This window comes from Gopherus flavomarginatus, chromosome 3, assembly GCF_025201925.1.
Source record: "Gopherus flavomarginatus isolate rGopFla2 chromosome 3, rGopFla2.mat.asm, whole genome shotgun sequence".
Lineage (NCBI taxonomy): Eukaryota > Metazoa > Chordata > Testudines > Testudinidae > Gopherus > Gopherus flavomarginatus.
The window spans coordinates 210,096,300-210,111,018 of record NC_066619.1 but is presented as its reverse complement, the minus strand read 5'-3'; the positions used below and the strand labels follow the sequence as shown (position 1 = coordinate 210,111,018).

Genomic DNA, 14,719 nt, shown 5'->3' with positions numbered 1-14,719 from the left:
TTGGGAAAAAGTTAGATCCATATACACTAAGATAAGTGTGTTTTAACTATGTTGTGGGACAATAATATTGTACAAGTCCCAAGTCCCCCACTTATTATAGTGTAGATAGTTCCTCAGATGTATTGTACAATTGTTACCCTACACTGCTTGAGTCAATTAATTTTAGAATTAACTCTGCTCATATATTTTAAAAGTGAATGGCAATCTAGGGCAATTCCTTATTTGCTTTACATTAAAAATATGGAAGATACACAATGACATACACACTATGTCAAATCAACACATTTATTGTATTTTGTAATCCACAAGTGCAAATTTAGCAACAAGTCAGTTTAGCAAATTACAACACACCAAAGGAAATGTCATGTAAATACTAAGGACACTGACGAAGTAACTTAAAGAGCAGCAAAAAAGGCTTCTCAAGTAAAAACAAAACCACCCTTTTCTAACCCTAGCTAAAATGTACACCACCCACATGAGGAATGTTACTGAACATACAGCCCGCTCTTCTGGAATTAATAGTTTGCATTATTCAGTGTGCAAATGACTGGTCCATGCTCTTTATCAACTGATGGTATTTTGGTTTCTAAAGCAAATTCTGCCCATTTGCTCAAGGTTTAACTGTAGTGCCAGTACCACAGTTTTAATGGGGTTGCTGTATTTGTATTACAAATTTAAGATATATATTTAAAAAAAAATGAAGTCCAATTTCAGTGTTTATAATTATAATGTACATAATTCTACCTGAATCCAAATAGGGTAGCATTATAGATACTTAAAAATTTTTAATAACATTCTTGCAATAGATGACAAAAACTTTCAAGTCACCTATGTAATTTTTAAATTAAAATTAATCTTTAAGTACTGCATATATACTTTCGAGTTGTGTATAAAATAGAAAAGCATTCCCATTAAGTAGATAATTACATTGCAGTAAGAATTTCCCCTACCACTTAGTAGCCAAGGGACAAGATATATGCTTAACTTTTGCTTTTAAGGAAAGCAAAATATTGCTTTAATTTGTGATTGGGTGTTAGTTACCAGTTTGAGCCCAAAAGAAAGATGGAAGCAGTTTGTCTGTAGGAGGTTAAATGGGATATTTACTTGGACTTCTTTTCTGTTAACAGTTCTTGATTCTTCTCTTTCTCTTGGTATGAAATATATTGATAGTCTGTACCAAAGATTCTATCCCACCATGTGAAGGTTGAAGCATAGTTGCCAATGAAGTTCATGTGATGGAAATCATGAAAACGAGCCCCGGCATAGAAGGGCACTAGATGCAGGGGGTTCAGAGGAATATCGTAGCCACTAGAGAGAACAAAACAAACAAACAAAAAAAAAGAAATACTGAACTATAGTTTTTAGCATTTTGTTTGGAAACAAACAAACAAACAAACAAACACCAGGCACCACTGATTACTTCTTGGTTTTCAGTAGGCTGCTAAAATTAAAATATCAACTACAGTTAAAACTCTGAAGTAGTTGCATGAAGAAATTTATTCCACTGTAATACAGAGAGAAACCCATCTATTAGGGCCATAGCACTAAAACTAGAGATTGTAGACCTATGGACCTGGAATACTTAAGATGCTGTATTGTCAGATGCCATTATCAGTCTACTCCATTTCCAAATCAGTGCTTAATTCCAAAAAGGCAGACTGAAAAATGAAAGCCAAAACACCCCAAACATTGGTACAATGATAAATATAGAAGAAAGTCTTATGTGGCATCTAAGCCAGAATGTACAGTACCAGATTGAGAAACACTTACTAAATGTAGCTAAAAACCTCAACATTTAAGTAGTACAACAGAAAGGGAAATGACATTAAAGGATTTACATGTTCATATTTTGTTGGTACTAGAAAGCATCTTACACCACCTAGTGGCAAGATAGTGTTTAGATTTCATTTTTCTATAATATACCTGTCATCCCACCCGTTAGTGTGACCACTTTAGGAAAAATATCCACCGACAGTTGCATTTCAATGTGAACAGCAGATAGAAACCACATTACTTCAATTTAGTTTTAGCCATTTTTATTTTATTTTATTTACGCTGCTGTAGTGTTGCATTCTTCAGTTCATAAGGCTTCAACAACAGCTTCCTCAAATGGAAGTAAAATCACAGAAAATATTAGTTGATATGAAGAAGCTATTTGACCACCTGAAGAATGAGTCACTATTCTAATCTATAATATTTTATAACATTCTTGATCTTTTAGTTTCTTTCCTATAAGTATGTTATAACTACATTGAAATTAGATTAATTAAAAACAAGTAAAGATTGCCCTCAAAGTCCCACAGAAGACTTAGAAAAATGTAGACTGTCATTATTGACCATCACCTGCATGCAATTTTTCTTGGGAGCTGAACTGGGGCCCCTTAGGTTAAGAAAGCATTGGTTCTCCAAGACAAGCCTTCCTGCACAGGCTATTGACAGAGAAGGTTACGGTATACTACCTTGAGGTCCCCCTCCATTTTAGTAAAATAAAACCTCATTTATTCCATATGTTAGCAAACATTAGGTAATTTGTGTACTAAATATCAGATACTCTCTCTCTCTCGGGCTCCAAGTTCACCAAAGTGACGTGTAAGAGCTTCACTGGTGTCTGAGATTTACCTTTCTTAAAAACAGATCACAAAATGTATAATTCTGCCACTAATCTCACAAGCTGTGTTTCTGGTAGATGCTTTATGAAGTTGTTTTAGTGAGTGCCCTATCCTCCCACCCAAGGAGTTTTGCTATTAATATTGCCAAAACAGAACAAGAATTATTATTTTGGAAAGGATAAATGGTCGACTACAATACTGAAATGAAAGAAGCACCACAATCCTCCTCTGGCTGGCCTACAGTGTGTGTATTTCTATTCATATTGTGGTAAAGAGCTTCCTAGTATCATATATACTAGCACAAAGACAGGTGGACAAGCCAAGTAAGGAAAAATCACTAACATGGAATGAGAGGATTTTACCTGTGTACATCGATGGTTTCTATTAAGCGGCATATTACCCAGGCCCACAGAAGAATCATATGGTTACAGAAAACAATAATGCCAATGAAAAAACCAGCTCCAAGGATAAGTGTTTCCAGTGGATGCGCATACTCTGCTTGCATCCCAAATGGAGTCTGGGAGGAAAACAAAACATATACACACAGTAAGCACTTTTCTGTAGTATGCCAACACACTCAAGAGTCAGACCAGTTTAGAATAGAGGTAACTGTAAAGAGGATGTTCTTGTGGACAGGGCACTCAAGAGACTGGGGTTCAATCCCTGGTTCATCCACTAGGTAGAAGTGATTTGCCCAAAAAGGCACATGATCAAGTGCTTCAGTTTCCTAGGAGTGTTACCCTACCTCAGTGGGAAGGACAAAAGCCACTGATGATTCTGAGTCACTTCAGTACTATGTAGTAAATCAAATGATCTCATTAGGGCAATTACAGCAAGTTTTTGTAAAAGCCTTAACATTTTTAAATACCTTCCACAACACAGGAACACATATGTGAGTTTATAAAAGTTTGTATCTATTAATAGTGCTTCAGCTTGTAATATTAATAACATTATTCATAATGTATTGCTAGATCAAAACAGTAATTTGACTGCCAACCAGAATCAGTAAAGTAAAATCAAAGCAGTTCTCAAAGGAAGAGTGTGGGATCCCTTTTTGTCCCTTAGGGACTAACGAGGTCTAAAGTAAGGAAGTGAAACAGCGATTAGGTAATCTTACCACAGGTAAGAGCCTAAGAATATTTAATAGATCATATACATCACGTATTAGATAGTAGCATATAAGCCAGGGGCAGGCAAACCTTTTGGCCTGAGGCTGCATCAGGTTTTGGAAGTTGTATGGAGGGCCAGTTAGGGGAGGGGAGCGTGGGCCAGCCCCCACACCCATCCTGTTCCCTGACCGCTCCTGCTCCTCCTCCCCACAGTCCCCTGACCCCTGCCACCTGCCACCCCATCCAATCCCTCCTCTCATTCCTGAGCCCCCCCCACTCCCCCACCCTAGACTCCTGGTCCATCCAACCACACCTTCTCCCTGTTCCCTGACTGCCCCCAGAATCCCCACCCATGACTGCCCCATCCAACTCCCTCTCCTGGGACCTCTGCCCCCATTCAACCCCCGTGTTCTCCACCCTCTGACCACCCCAACCCCTATCCACAGCCAACCCCCTGACCAGCCCCCCCAAACTGCTCTGCCCTCTATCCAACCCCCCCCCCCGGCTCCCTGCCCCCTTATCGTGCTGTCTGGAGCACCAGTGGCTAGCGGTGCTACAGCCATGCTGCCTGCCTGGAGCCAACCACGTCATTGCCACTGCACAGCACAGAGCACCAGGTCAGGCCGGGCTCTGCAGCTGCGCTGCCCAGTTGTCCGGAGCACTGCACTGGCAGCAGAGTGAGCTGAGGCTGCGGGGGAGGGGTAACAGCAGGGGAGAGGCCAGGGGGTAACCTCCCAGGCCAGGAACTCAGGAGCTAGACAGGAGGGTCCCACGGGCCATAGTTTGCCCACCTCTGATATAAGCAGAAGAATTGTTGGCCTAGTGCGGTTAATAAGACCTTTGAAGAACCTTTTCGGAAATAAGAAGTACAGACAGAGCTTTTTTGGCTTGCTAGATATCCTGTTCAGTTTTTGGACTGTCCCATGTTTGGGTACAGTAGACCTGCCAGATACACCTCTACCCGACAGAAGATGAATTCGGATATAACGCGGTAAAGCAGCGGGAAGCCTGGGCCCTTTAAAGCGCCACCTGAGCCCCGCTCCTTTACCACATTATATCCGAATTCGTGTGGAGCCCTGGGCCCTTTAAACCACCGCCCGAGCCCGGCTACTGGAGCCCCAGGGTTCTGGCTGCCAGAGCCCCGGCGGGGATTTGAAGGGCCTGGTGCTCCAGCTGCTGTGTGGAGCCCCAGGCCCTCTAAATCCCTGCCTGAGCCCCGGCGATGATTTAAAGGGCCCAGGGTTCCACACAGCAGCTGGAGCACCAGGCCCTTTAAATCAACGCCTGAGCCTGGCTGCCAGAGCCCTGGTGGGGATTTGAAAGGCCAGAGTCTCCAGCCACTGTGGGGAGCACCAGACACTTTAAATCCCCCCCCCCCCCGAACCCCAGCAGTGATTTAAAGGGCCCGTGGCTCCCTGCAGTGGCTGGAGCACTGGGCCCTTTAAATCACCGCAGGGGAAGCCGGTCCAGTCCGGCACAGCGTACCAGCTCTTGACAGTACGCCGTACCGGACTGAACCCAATATAACGCGGTCTCATCTATAAAGCGGTGAGATTTTTTGGCTCCCAAGGGCCTCAGAGTAGAGGTGTATAATAAGGATAAAAAAGGAAAGTCCCCCTCAAATAATAAGATTAATAGCTTTGTTATTGCTAATAAGTAGATAAACGTTATATAATCTAGCGCTTAATGCAGAATTTCATATTTGGTCATAATTATATAACAAATCAGAATAGCATGTTCATAAAAGTAGGATGCCATTCTGGGTACACAAAAATGCACTGAGACTTAAGCATTTGCCTTGTTTATGTACAGCCTTGCGTTTGTGTACATGCAGTCAATTCATGGGCCTATCATCCCTATCTGATCATTGTGTGTGGCATTCTGTACCAATGCTGAAATAAACCTGTTCCTTGGATTTAAATCTGGAGTCCACAAGTGGCTACTGTCTGCTACACCAAGCAGTGGTTGTCTGTTTGCTAAGTTCATAAGGTAAACTGTGGATCTGGTTGGTAGTCCTGAAACATCCTTACAAAATGAGAATTATATATAAAATATACTAATTGACCACATCTAAGTTCAGGAAATGCAACACTAAAACAGTTTTAAAAGAAGAACACTGTCAACTTGAATTTTTTAAGACTACTTTTGGAATTATTATTATTATTATTTTTTTAATCCTTAAGGGCATATAGGGTTTTTTGCTGCCCTACTATGGTTTATTATAAGGGTCTTTTTAAGACTGTACAAGGCAAACAATTAAAGTGACTATATTTAGAATGTTAATTGCCCAAACCAACGTTGCAGATATAAACTTTCAGCTCAGATTTCTATAATAATCTTAGAGTACAATAAAGATTTTGGCATAGTAATTATAAAGCAGGGGTAGGCAACCTATGGCACGAGTGCTAAAGGCAGCACGCGAGCTGATTTTCAGCGGCACTCACACTGCCCAGGTCCTGGCCACTGGTCCGGGGGCCTCTGCATTTTAATTTAATTTTAAATGAAGCATTGTAAACATTTTAAAAACCTTATTTACTTTACATACAACAATAGTTTAGCTATATATTATAGACTTATAGAAAGAGACCCTCTAAAAACATTAAAATGTATTACTGGCACGCAAAACCTTAAATTAGAGTGAATAAATGAAGACTCGGCACACTACTTCTGAAAGGTTGCCGAGCCCTGTTATAAAGTTTACTATAATCTTAGCGAAATTTATAGCAGGTTAAAAATCTTCTAACAAATGTGATTGTCAAACTGACAGTGTGCCATTAAATACAACAAATGAATAATCAAGTAGACAGTCACCATCCTGACAGTCAGATGATATAAGGTAGGTATCAGAATGCGGCTGCCATTTGAGTGAAAGGGAGAGAAGAGAGAGTTGTTACACGACACGTTCCATTATATCTATGATATTTGGGTTATTTTAACAGTTATGGAAACCACCTAGCAGTGGTTTACCCCAGTACTTTTAACTGTGCTTAATTGATATAAGAAAAAACTAGCTAGGTGTAAAAATATTTTGTAAGATTGGCTGTTCTCCCAGTTTCTAAATGGATGCAAGATCTATTTAAATATGCTTTATTAATACAGTATTAATATAACCAGGATGCTTACAATTAACACTTAAGGTTCAAATCATTAAAGTAGTACGTACTATGAACTCATGATGAACTTTATGGATGTACTTGTATATTCTCTTGTGATGCAAGAGTCTATGCAGGAAATAGTGCCAGGCATCCTCAATCACTGCACATCCAAAACACTGGGCAAGTAGCACGTACCTTTTAAAAAAAAAAAAAATATATATATATATATTTTGTTAGCTATGGCAAGATTAAAATATATGGAAAAAAAACCAAAAACAGTATTTTTCTTTGCTAACAGGCCAAATCCTGAAACTTTTATTAAGGAACACACCATTCTTTCATCAGGATGTATGTACAGGGAGAGGCTCTGCAAACTTGGGATGTACATTTAACTTTAAGTACAGTTTTAACAACCAGATAACAGCATATGCATGTGCTCACACTACACACGAACAGTTCTTTTATTGATCTACTACTAACAAATACCGCTGTAGCGAGGGGGCCCCACTCCCCCGTGCTCCTGAGGAGAACAGGCCAGAAAGGGCGCAGCCATGGGTGGAGCCCCCACCACCTGTCCCCGCCCCCCGGAAGTCAAGGGGCAGGACAGGAAGTCCAAGGCCATCGCTGCCTGTCCCCGCCCCCCGGAAGTCAAGGGGCGGGACAGGAAGTACAAAAGCCCGGCCCCAGGGCTCAGTTAGAGGGAGGCGGCCAGAGAGAGCAGATGCTAGGGCCTGAGCTCCTGGCCTTCCCCGTGCCCGGTACCTGGAGGGGTACTGGCCTGACCTCCCCTGGGGCCAGCACTCAGAGGAGTCGACTGAGCGGTCCGACGCTCGGCCTGTGGAGGAGCTGCCTGGACCTCCCGATGCTTGGGACCCCGAGGAGTGGATCGGACCTCCCGACGCCCGGGACCTTGAGGAGTGGATCGGACCTCCTGAACCCCAGTACCCCGAGGAGTGGACTGGACCTCCCGACGGCAGACACCCTGAGGAACCCATGGTCTGGGACGCCCTGGATGACGCTGGCAGAGGGCAGGTACCCAGCAAGGGGGAGGTTGGAAGTGGCCCGGGGGCAGCTGACCCCAGTCAGGCTGCAGGCTCGCCTGAGCCAATGGCAGTGTGTTTCGGTCAGGATTCCCCACTGACCGTCAGCAGCGTTAACAGCTGCTAGGGCCCCAGGCTGGAACGCAGTGGAGTGGGAGGGCCTGCATTCCCCCTGCCACCCCTCCAAGGGTGGCAGACTCCCCCTCCCCTGACCTGAGGAGGCCGTCTCAGTTACCGTGTTGCTCAGCCCCTGCTGAGAGGCCTGGGCATAGACTGTGTGCTGCCCCGCCCTGCCTAAGGGCCTGGGCTTATATATAGTGACCTCGTTGCTCAACCCCTGCTGAAAGGCCTGAGCATAGACTGTGTGTGTTGCCCCGCCCTGCCCAAGGGCCGGGGCGTACTTATACTGTTCTCTTGTGCTCAACCCCGCAGCAAGGGATGGGCCTGAGGCAAAAGGAGTGAGGCGAGCTGGTGTGGCTCCCCTCCCCCCTCAAGGAGGGTCGAGCCCCGGCCGCGCTCTACTACAACTGCTGAATATAGTTCTTAAAATTACACCTTTTTTCACTAACAAAACATGTAAAATTTTAAAGGACTATACTCAGTGGTATTTGTCAGCAGATCAATGAAAATTGTTAAATGAGTTAACGTGCATGTGGCAAACTCAGGACAATTAGCTACCAGGAGAGGGGTAGTAATTAGTCCCAGAGGGGTTAAAAGGCCTCCCCCTATCCATTGAGGGGAGATAGCCACGGAGAAACAAGGTTCAGCTGGAACAGGGGTTACCAGGGAACTAATTAGCTTCAGCTGGCCCCAATTGCTGGGGACCTTTTTAAACCCTCCCTGGCAGGGAAGCAAGGGGGAGGAGAGAAGTAGAGTAGCTGCTAGTGAGTAGGTGCAGCAGGACTCAAACTCTTCCTGCAAGACAGATTGCGCTCTCACCAGAAGGAGAGAGAAACTGAGCAAGGGACTGACTGAGAAAGGATCGGCCAGACCCTGTGCAACTGGGAAGGGCTTTTGCTTTACCCAAGCCTGTGGCTCCAAGGTGGCAAGGGACTGAGCCAGCAGAGGAGAAGCAGGTACTTTGCCACAGTGCAATACAGCAAACTTCTTAATTTGGCTGTTGGCACACACATGTTCTTTCTTTCTCTCTCTCTCACGCACACACACACACACACACACACACACACAAACACACCTGTATATATACAAAAGAAAGCAGCATTAGCACTAGAAAGGAGATAACTTAGTACCCTGCAAGAAATTGCATTATATAATAAAAATAAAGTTACTGTATGTAATATTTCTCCTGACACTAAAACTAGGATGAGAGGCACTTAAAAACATAAGGGCTGCTATTTAAAAATGTATTGGTTTATGGACAGAAGGATGTGCACATGATACAGTCTCTTTCTTAAGGTACATAATGCAGTATGTGGGTAGTGCTTCATCATGTTATTTCTGGAAATGAGCCAGATGGCTCAAAAAACATTAAATACTTGCATATACAAGGGTGCTCACAAGCCCACAGATGGTGTCTTAACTTTCAGCCACACTGTATCCCTTTTTAGATTTAGTTTTTCAAATCCTATCCCTCCAGGATTTGAACAACGTTGCAGGCATTTGGCACAATATCAAATATAGAACCCCAGCCTGGTCCCATTATTGCAATGGGATAAGCTTCAGGGAGAACAAGACTGGGTCTATGAACTACACATTCATTCAGTACAATCACATGACTGTGCAGCACATCAAGTTCCCTAGCAGCTGGGAACATTTCACAGGTACTGTCATCTGTTCTTCTAACAGACTGTTGGAACAGAAGTACAAACAACACTTTAACAGTTTCTACCTACCATCTTGGCATCCTTTCCCAGTCATAAGGGATACTGAAGTGCTCTGTGAAATAGTAGGTACCACATATCAGAGGAAGCTGAATACAGAAGTGATTGAAGAGAAGCGTTTTTAAACACTTCCACTGCTTCTCCCACGTTTCTGGTTTATCCTAGGAAAAAGAAGTTTCCAATTATCAATCCTACTATGCAATATCATTGCAGAAATTCAGAAAAAGTAATTCTGAAAACTTGACTTCAAGCTACAAAAGAGAAAAAGCATTCACTGAATTTTCTACTTTGCCAAGCTATGCTTTAGTATTACAGACATGCAATGCTGTAATGAACTAGCTAGTCTTTAGGTCAACCACTGGTCTCTACTGGATAAACCTATTCAACTGTGTTTGATACATACTATACTGATAAAAGCTGATAAATATTTTCCTTTGCTCAGTAGTAGGGGTCTGTGCTTTTGGAGAAATTTCTGACCACTGAGTAGTTCTAAGTAGTCTGTGTGTGCATAACAGTGACAATTGTAAAATCTTAGGTGGTCACAAAACATATAACCATATTTTTAGGTGTTAGAGGTACATATGCAGCAAGTTAGGATAAAGTGAATCCTTAGATGATTTTCACTCTTTTAGTGGGTTTAAGTCAACTCATCAAATTAGAAAGAAAGAGGAGCAAATGAACAGACTGATGTGTTAATTATGTGACCTGGAAAAAGTATAAACGAGAAGCAAAAGCCTGAAAGAAAGTGGGGGGGTTTCCTACAGTTCTTTTTACCTTTCTAAAAGAACAAACAAACAAATCAGATCTTGTCTACCCTGGAAGATTATGGGCCACTGGAGCGCTAGCAGGATGACATCACAGCACCAATCAAGCGAAACTGACTGAGATGAACAGCTGACTTAAGTCAATCTATTTGTTTTTGTTGACATCTATTTAACTCTCTCACTACATTAACTTGGGGACAGGGGAGAGAAAAATCACCTAAAATTTAGCATCCCACCAATTCAAGGATTGCAAAAATTCCTAAACGACATCAAAGAGATCCCTGGTTTTGCTGGAGAATGGGTATGGAGGTGAAGGCAAACCCAATAATTTTCATATTTCTTTAAAAGAGCATGAAACCATTCTCTGCTTCTTACATATGTCAGTAAACTGGCAAGTTTTTTTCTCCATTTGCAACTCAGCCTTCAAATTAACCGAATAAAGTCTCAATGACTAAACATGAGATTATTAATCTTATGTTAGACTGAAATTATTCTTTTGGACACACAAAAGGTCATTTAAAGTATGGTCAGCCCAACTCTTATTCTACAGTCTCAGTTTTCAACCACCTGGAAAGTAGGTTCCTAAGCAGTTTCAATCTGCTGATAGGTAAAAGATGTGAGAGAAAGGTACCAAAAGGGACTGAAGGGAGAACTATTTGTAGGGGGTCAAGGGATACATGTGTTATCTCAGTTTCCCTACAAACCAACCCAGGGCTACATTTATATTGTTTTATTAAATGCCGCTATTAGTTCAAATAGAAAAAGGATGGAGCTTATTCATGCACGCATACATTCATTGCATTCAGACCCTCATGCACCCACATACTCTCACAGGCGGAGAGTTACCGGAGACAGCAGAGGAAGCGGAGCATAGATCTGCTGTGTCCGCCTGCAGTCATGGATCTGAGACAGCCAGCAGGTCACGAAAACAGCGGGCTTGTGTGCATGCCTTTCCTTTTTGGAACTGGGTGACTCTTGTCACGTACACTGAGTTTCCCTTCTGTGTCCGTCACTGAGAAGCATGTCCAGGCCTTATTCCTTTCATGCATACTCAGTTCTTCTCTTCTTTACAGCACCCCATGATTGCCTTCTCAGGGCAGATTACATCAGACACACCTGGCTCCAGGCTCTTTTCTCCTTGCAGTTCCTCTCTGCCCAGTCCCATACACACTCCCTTGTTCACATTCTCTCTGATTGCATGATGGAATATTGCAAAGCTTGAAGGTTTATACAAGTGGTAACTGAAAAGGTTACATAGCTTGCAAAAAAGTTACAAAACTTAAAAGGCTATGCTAACAATAACTAAAGTTACAAAGTTTGCCAAAAGGTTACAGAACTTAATGATCATACTAGCAATGACTGAAAAGTTACAAATCTTACAATCGCATTCATCTGGATTGAGCCGAGGCTTTACATAACAAAAGGCAGATTGGGTAAGAGCAGAGACAGGGCAGTTCAGAGTGATGAGCGGTCAGTGTATTTCTGAGGGTGGAATTTGGGTACATTATATCTCAAGTTGTAGTTATTTTCTTTTTGTTGTATTGTTTTTTTCTGTCCTTTAATAGCAGGTCACATTGGAGACCAAAACTAAAATTAACTAAAGCAACCTTCTTTTACAGTGGTTTGGCCCACAGGTGCCAACTCCGTGGGTGCTCCAGGGCTAGAGAACCCATAGGGAAAAATTGGTGGGCTCCCCCTCTCACCTCACCTCCGCCTCCTCCCAAGTGCGCCGCCATGGCCTGCTTCTCCCCCCTCCCTCCCAGCACTTATACCACAAAACAGCTGTTTTGCCTGGCAAGCTTGGGAGGGAGACAGAACACAGCACACTCAGGGGAAGAGAGGGGGGCCCTGAATTTGGGGAGGTCCAATAGGGGCAGGGAGGAGCGGAGTCAGGCAGGGGCGCAAGCACCCACTGGAGGGAGGAAAAAAAAAGAGTTGGTGCCTGTGGTTTGGCCACAAATTGATCCAATTCATTTTTTTTAACATGTAACTTCCAAGTTCTCCTAAACAGCTTTTCTATAAAGTGATAACAAAATAAGTGTTCATTAGCAGTTGTTCGCATTGCAGTCATACCAAACTCATGGATGACTTTACCACTTGCAAGCCTCATTCAGATTAAAATCTATATCATGCCAACATATGCACTTCTCCACTTCATTATACACACCACACACACACCCACACCCTCTTAGACGAGTGCAAGGGTACAAAGAAAAGCTGGGGATTAAAGTCTGTTGCAAGGATGTGTTGGACAGATCATCCCATTTAACAGTCACAGCTATGACATCTATATTTTACTTAATATTTTCCAACCACATTATTTAAGCATTTATATACTTAAGTTTCACAAGAATTTTTCAACACTCACTGTTTTAGAACAAGCTTGATTTTTAAATCCAGTACTTAATATGAACATGTAAGTCAGGCAAGTGGGGAAAACAATCACCAGGTTGCATTGGAGGGGCAGATTACCCGTTATTATGGAATGAAATTCACTCAGATGTGGACAGCTTGCTCAATGTTTTCTGCACTACAGAAACATTGCATTGTCCCTTCAAGGGGATGTGGGTGGAGATGTCCCACAGGGAAGGCCAGAGGTGTGGCCCCCATCTTGGCACCAAGCCAACATACGGGAGTACTAGGAACAGGGGAGGGGAAAGGTTCACAGCAGTGATATTTAGACAGAGGAGTGCAAATGGCTCTTTAATATGTCTCCTGCAGTTCTTTGCAGCACATCATATTCAAGTTATTAGCCAATCAGGATGCTTTTACTGTTATTAACCAATTAAGTTAAACTTGCACTAAGTTATTAACTTATTTGCTATAAGACTATACATACACATACTTTACATATAAAAACTAAATATTTCCTCTGTCATACTGTTTAAATCTCTATACACTACAGTAAATGAAACTGGCTCTTTTGGGTAATGTTGATAGCTATTTTGGCTCCTGAACCACTGAAGTCTGAGTATCACTGGGATACAGGATCCAGATTTATGCTTAGCCAAGAGCCCATGTCTTCCACACACAGGCATGTAGCTTCCATAACATAGATTGGAATAGAACAGTGATTCAAGAGGATGTGCTGCAAAGTCGTCCTTTGCATTCACTTCAAGAGCAATGGATCCCTTCCCCTCCCACAAAGCTGAAGGAGTTCCATCACTAAACCCAATAACCCGTGGCTTAGTACAGGTGGAAATTAGGTGTGAGCCTTCTATAAAATAGATGAGCATATCAAGAACAGATATTTCTACATTCTAAGATTCCTGACCACTTGTAAAATACCAAGTTAGAATATCAAAGCAACCAGAAACCTGTGAATTCACAATTCTTTCTTACCTGCTGAATTTTATACTTTCGCATATAAGGTATAAACTGAAATATAAATCCAGGCAGACAGAGCAAAAAGTAGGAAAGTTCATGAACTATGAGTGATCCCCATGTTGCAATCTGGAACTTGGTGTAATTGTCCAGCATATAGTTCCAAGCATTTTTAAATGGTTGCTGCAGTGGATTGTCAGGCAAGAAAGAGTCGATGTATTCCACAGCCAGATAAGCTGAATTCAGGATGTCAATACTCCCATTCACTGCCATTGTTCAAATATAACACTTCACACTTGCAGTTTCTCTGCAGAATTCTAGAAACAGCCAATAAATTTTAAAAGGTAAAATTGAATTTGTTATTGGCAAATTGATGCTATTCAAACAGCCATATACTTAAATTTAAAAAAAGGTTAAATTCAAGGGTTAACAAGTACACTGTAAAAACACATTGTACTTTAGAAAAAGCACAAAACTATGATGTAAACAGAATCAACAGGTCCAATCCTACAATTAATCTGAAATCAGCTCAAGCGAGTAGAGGGCTGAAGGATAAACTTGAACAGGGGAGTGCATAAGGGAGGGCAAGCAGAGGCATGGGCTCTCCCCAATAATTGGCAGGGTCACAGAGCTCCTCCACAATGGTCAACATAAGAACAGCCATACTGGGTCAAAACAAAAGGTTCATAGCCCATTATTCTGTCTTCCAACAGCAGCCAATGCCAGGTGCCCCAGAAGGAATGAACTGAACAGGTAATCATCAACTGATCCATTCCCTGTTGCCCATTCCCAGCTTCTGGCAAACAGAGGCTAGGGATACTATCCCTGCCCATCCTGGCTAATAGCCATTGATAGACCTAGCCTCCACGAATTATCTAGTTCTTTTTTGAACCCTGTTGTAGTCTTGGCCTTCACAACATCCTCTGGCAAGGAGTTG

General features: G+C 42.5%; 1 protein-coding gene across 1 annotated transcript; it reads right to left on the bottom strand.

Annotated features, from left to right (window-relative positions):
• Window positions 1–271: 271 nt before the first annotated feature.
• Window positions 272–14,105, bottom strand: MSMO1 (methylsterol monooxygenase 1). Its single transcript, XM_050946623.1, has 5 exons — window positions 13,801–14,105; window positions 9,707–9,855; window positions 6,882–7,008; window positions 2,972–3,126; window positions 272–1,308 (listed from the first exon to the last, which is right to left on the bottom strand). The coding sequence occupies exons 1-5, from the start codon at window positions 14,053–14,055 to the stop codon at window positions 1,101–1,103; spliced, it is 894 nt and encodes a 297-aa protein (XP_050802580.1). The 5' UTR covers window positions 14,056–14,105; the 3' UTR covers window positions 272–1,100.
• Window positions 14,106–14,719: the final 614 nt, after the last annotated feature.

Excerpts from the sequence above, each read along its gene's own strand:
- MSMO1 (XM_050946623.1), bottom strand. The coding sequence starts at position 14,055 with ATGGCAGTGAATGGGAGTATTGACATCCTGAATTCAGCTTATCTGGCT. Across the intron at positions 9,856-13,800 it reads GAAAGTATAAAATTCAGCAG|GATAAACCAGAAACGTGGGA; the intron begins GTAAGAAAGAAT and ends TCTTTTTCCTAG. Across the intron at positions 3,127-6,881 it reads AAGTTCATCATGAGTTCATA|ACTCCATTTGGGATGCAAGC; the intron begins GTACGTACTACT and ends TTTTCCTCCCAG.